The sequence below is a fragment of the Etheostoma spectabile genome, chromosome 6, assembly GCF_008692095.1.
Source record: "Etheostoma spectabile isolate EspeVRDwgs_2016 chromosome 6, UIUC_Espe_1.0, whole genome shotgun sequence".
Taxonomy (NCBI): Eukaryota; Metazoa; Chordata; class Actinopteri; order Perciformes; family Percidae; genus Etheostoma; species Etheostoma spectabile.
The window spans coordinates 12,859,638-12,861,851 of NC_045738.1; the positions used below are offsets into that span (position 1 = coordinate 12,859,638).

The window sequence follows — 2,214 nt, forward strand, 5'->3', positions numbered from 1 at the left end:
TGTGTGTGTGTGTGTGTGTGTGTGTGTGTGTGTGTGCGCGCGCGCTGGGGCAAGAAGAGATGGAAGGAGGGGGATTTCTAAGTTACAGGGTATGTACAACAAAGAGTCCTGAGAGAAGAAGGGAGGAGAGGAGGAGAAGGGAGAAGGCTCTACCTCTGTCAGCGGAGTTGTCGATTGCTGCAAGATAGGAGAAGAATAAGAAGAAAGGGGTTAGTTTGCAGGTTCCTTGTGGTCTGTATACTGAATGCAATGTCTATATTTCTTGTTGCATGTATGAGTTGATTTGGTGGGAATTAATTCATTGGGGATTAATATCAATCAACCCATCAAATTGTATTTGAAGTGTAAAATCACCAGTCTCATTGCACTCTACAATTAAAGGAACACATAAATAAAAGACAGCAACAATACAATTAAACATTAGACAACAGCATTAAAGCAGTAATAATAAGCAATGCAAAACCAGCAACATAGTAAAATAAGTGTTTGTGCAGAAAGGATGGTGTGTTATGGTTGGCTGTAATATAATGAGTAGAATTGGATTTTTAATCTAGATTTAACGAATGTCAACTGACTGAGCTTCTTTAACATGTAGTAGGAGGCCATTCCAAAAATGAGGTCGCACAGTAGGAGAGTGCTCTACAACCAACTGATTTGGATAGGGTAATGACCAGGAGACAAGCATCAAGGGAGCAGAGAGTGCGTGCTGGTGTAAATGGTGTAAACAACTCAGATAAATAAGGTGGTGCGAGTCTACGCAGGGCCTTATATGTTAAACGAAGAACATTAAAATCAGCTCTAGCTTGCCCTGGAAGCCAGTGAAGAGAGGCCAGAATGTGTGTTATGGGATCATATTTTCTAGTTTTTGTCACAATTCAGGCTGCAGTGTTCTAAGCAAGTAAAAGGCCACTGTTGGCACAATTTGGGGAAAAAAGTGCATTGCAGTAATCAAGTCTGGAAGACACAAATGCATGGATTACAGTTTCAGGATCACCAAACAATAAGATAGGTCAAATCTTTGTAATGCTACTGAGATGGGAAAATGTTGTGAGGAAAACATGAAGGTAAAGTGGCATCAGCGTTTTTCCATCATTTCCTGACACTGACCTCTTTTGAGAGATACCACAAAGGTCTTGCTATCTGTTCCGTACTGGTTGGAGACCTCGCAGGTCGCCCCGTCCTTCATGACCGCGGCCGTGGCTTGTAGGGTCACAGTGCTCACAACCTTGTTCCCTTCCAATAATACGGACTGGCAGGAGAGAGATGGCAGAAGGACAACATGCATTTTTACACATTCCCTCATCATTTCTTGCATACATTTTGAATTTGTCGCACAAATTCCTTTTAATATTTTTGAACTGGTTCACTTTTTTTCCAAATACATAAAATAAATGCTTTATTCCATATTTCTTCATTCTCATTTATACATCAAGATTTGCTGTTGAAAATGGTCAGCTGTGCAAGCTTAAATCGATCTCCTCTTTGATCTTACATAAATCACTTTTTGCTTCTAAAAAATGATCAAATCATTCACAGGGATCATAAAAGTTTCATCTCATTTTATTCCTTTATTGTATGTAATATTTCAATCATGAAGCTGTGTTCCCCCGGTAGTTTTCTTTAAAGCTGCTTCGTATGGGATTTTCCTTTCAACTTTATTACATCAATGTGAAATATTAGAATAAAATATAACTTTCCATAGCCCCGTGCTGTTTCTCTCCCTTCTTTTTCCTATGGCTTTTCAAGTTTAACAACTAGCCTACCAACAAGAACTTCAAATGTGAAAAACCATGCTTCAAACTTTACACATTGACTCCAATGAAAGCACTGATAGTGATAGCTCAAAGTTTTCCTTTGGTTTTATAGAATTACTTCTGCAATCCCTTCCAGGGAAGTAGCATTTACAGCTAGAGGGATTCCTGTAATTGCGGACTAGATCAGGTAATACAATGATGCTTGTCTCAACTGTGTTTTTACATCCGTACCTCTTTTCCTGATGGCTTCCAGGTGAACTGAGGAGCGGGAGAGCCATAGGCCGAGCACTTCAGAGTCACCATGTCTCCTTCCTTCCCCACCTCTTCAACGGCGGGGGTGTCAATCATCGGCTTTCCTGGAAAGGGTGTGAGAAAGCCAGTGAACAAGGGGAACTTGTGGTATAAACAACAAAGCAAAAGCTCGAACGCACACACACATACACACACACACACACACACA

The 2,214-nt window shown here is 40.6% G+C and overlaps 1 protein-coding gene across 5 annotated transcripts in view; it reads right to left on the bottom strand.

Annotated features, from left to right (window-relative positions):
- The window catches only part of bcam (basal cell adhesion molecule (Lutheran blood group)), a 54,166-nt gene that overhangs the window by 7,739 nt on the left and 44,213 nt on the right, over positions 1–2,214 (bottom strand). For 2 of the 5 annotated variants that reach the window (XM_032518676.1, XM_032518678.1), the window contains exons 11-13: positions 1,986–2,110; positions 1,108–1,249; positions 154–174 (exon numbers count right to left, since the gene is read on the bottom strand). In XM_032518676.1, the coding sequence (XP_032374567.1) occupies positions 154–174; positions 1,108–1,249; positions 1,986–2,110 (288 nt within the window). Of the gene's footprint in view, positions 1–153; positions 178–1,107; positions 1,250–1,985; positions 2,111–2,214 lie in introns of all 5 variants that reach the window. The other 3 variants (XM_032518675.1, XM_032518677.1, XM_032518679.1) reach the window with 2 other exon arrangements.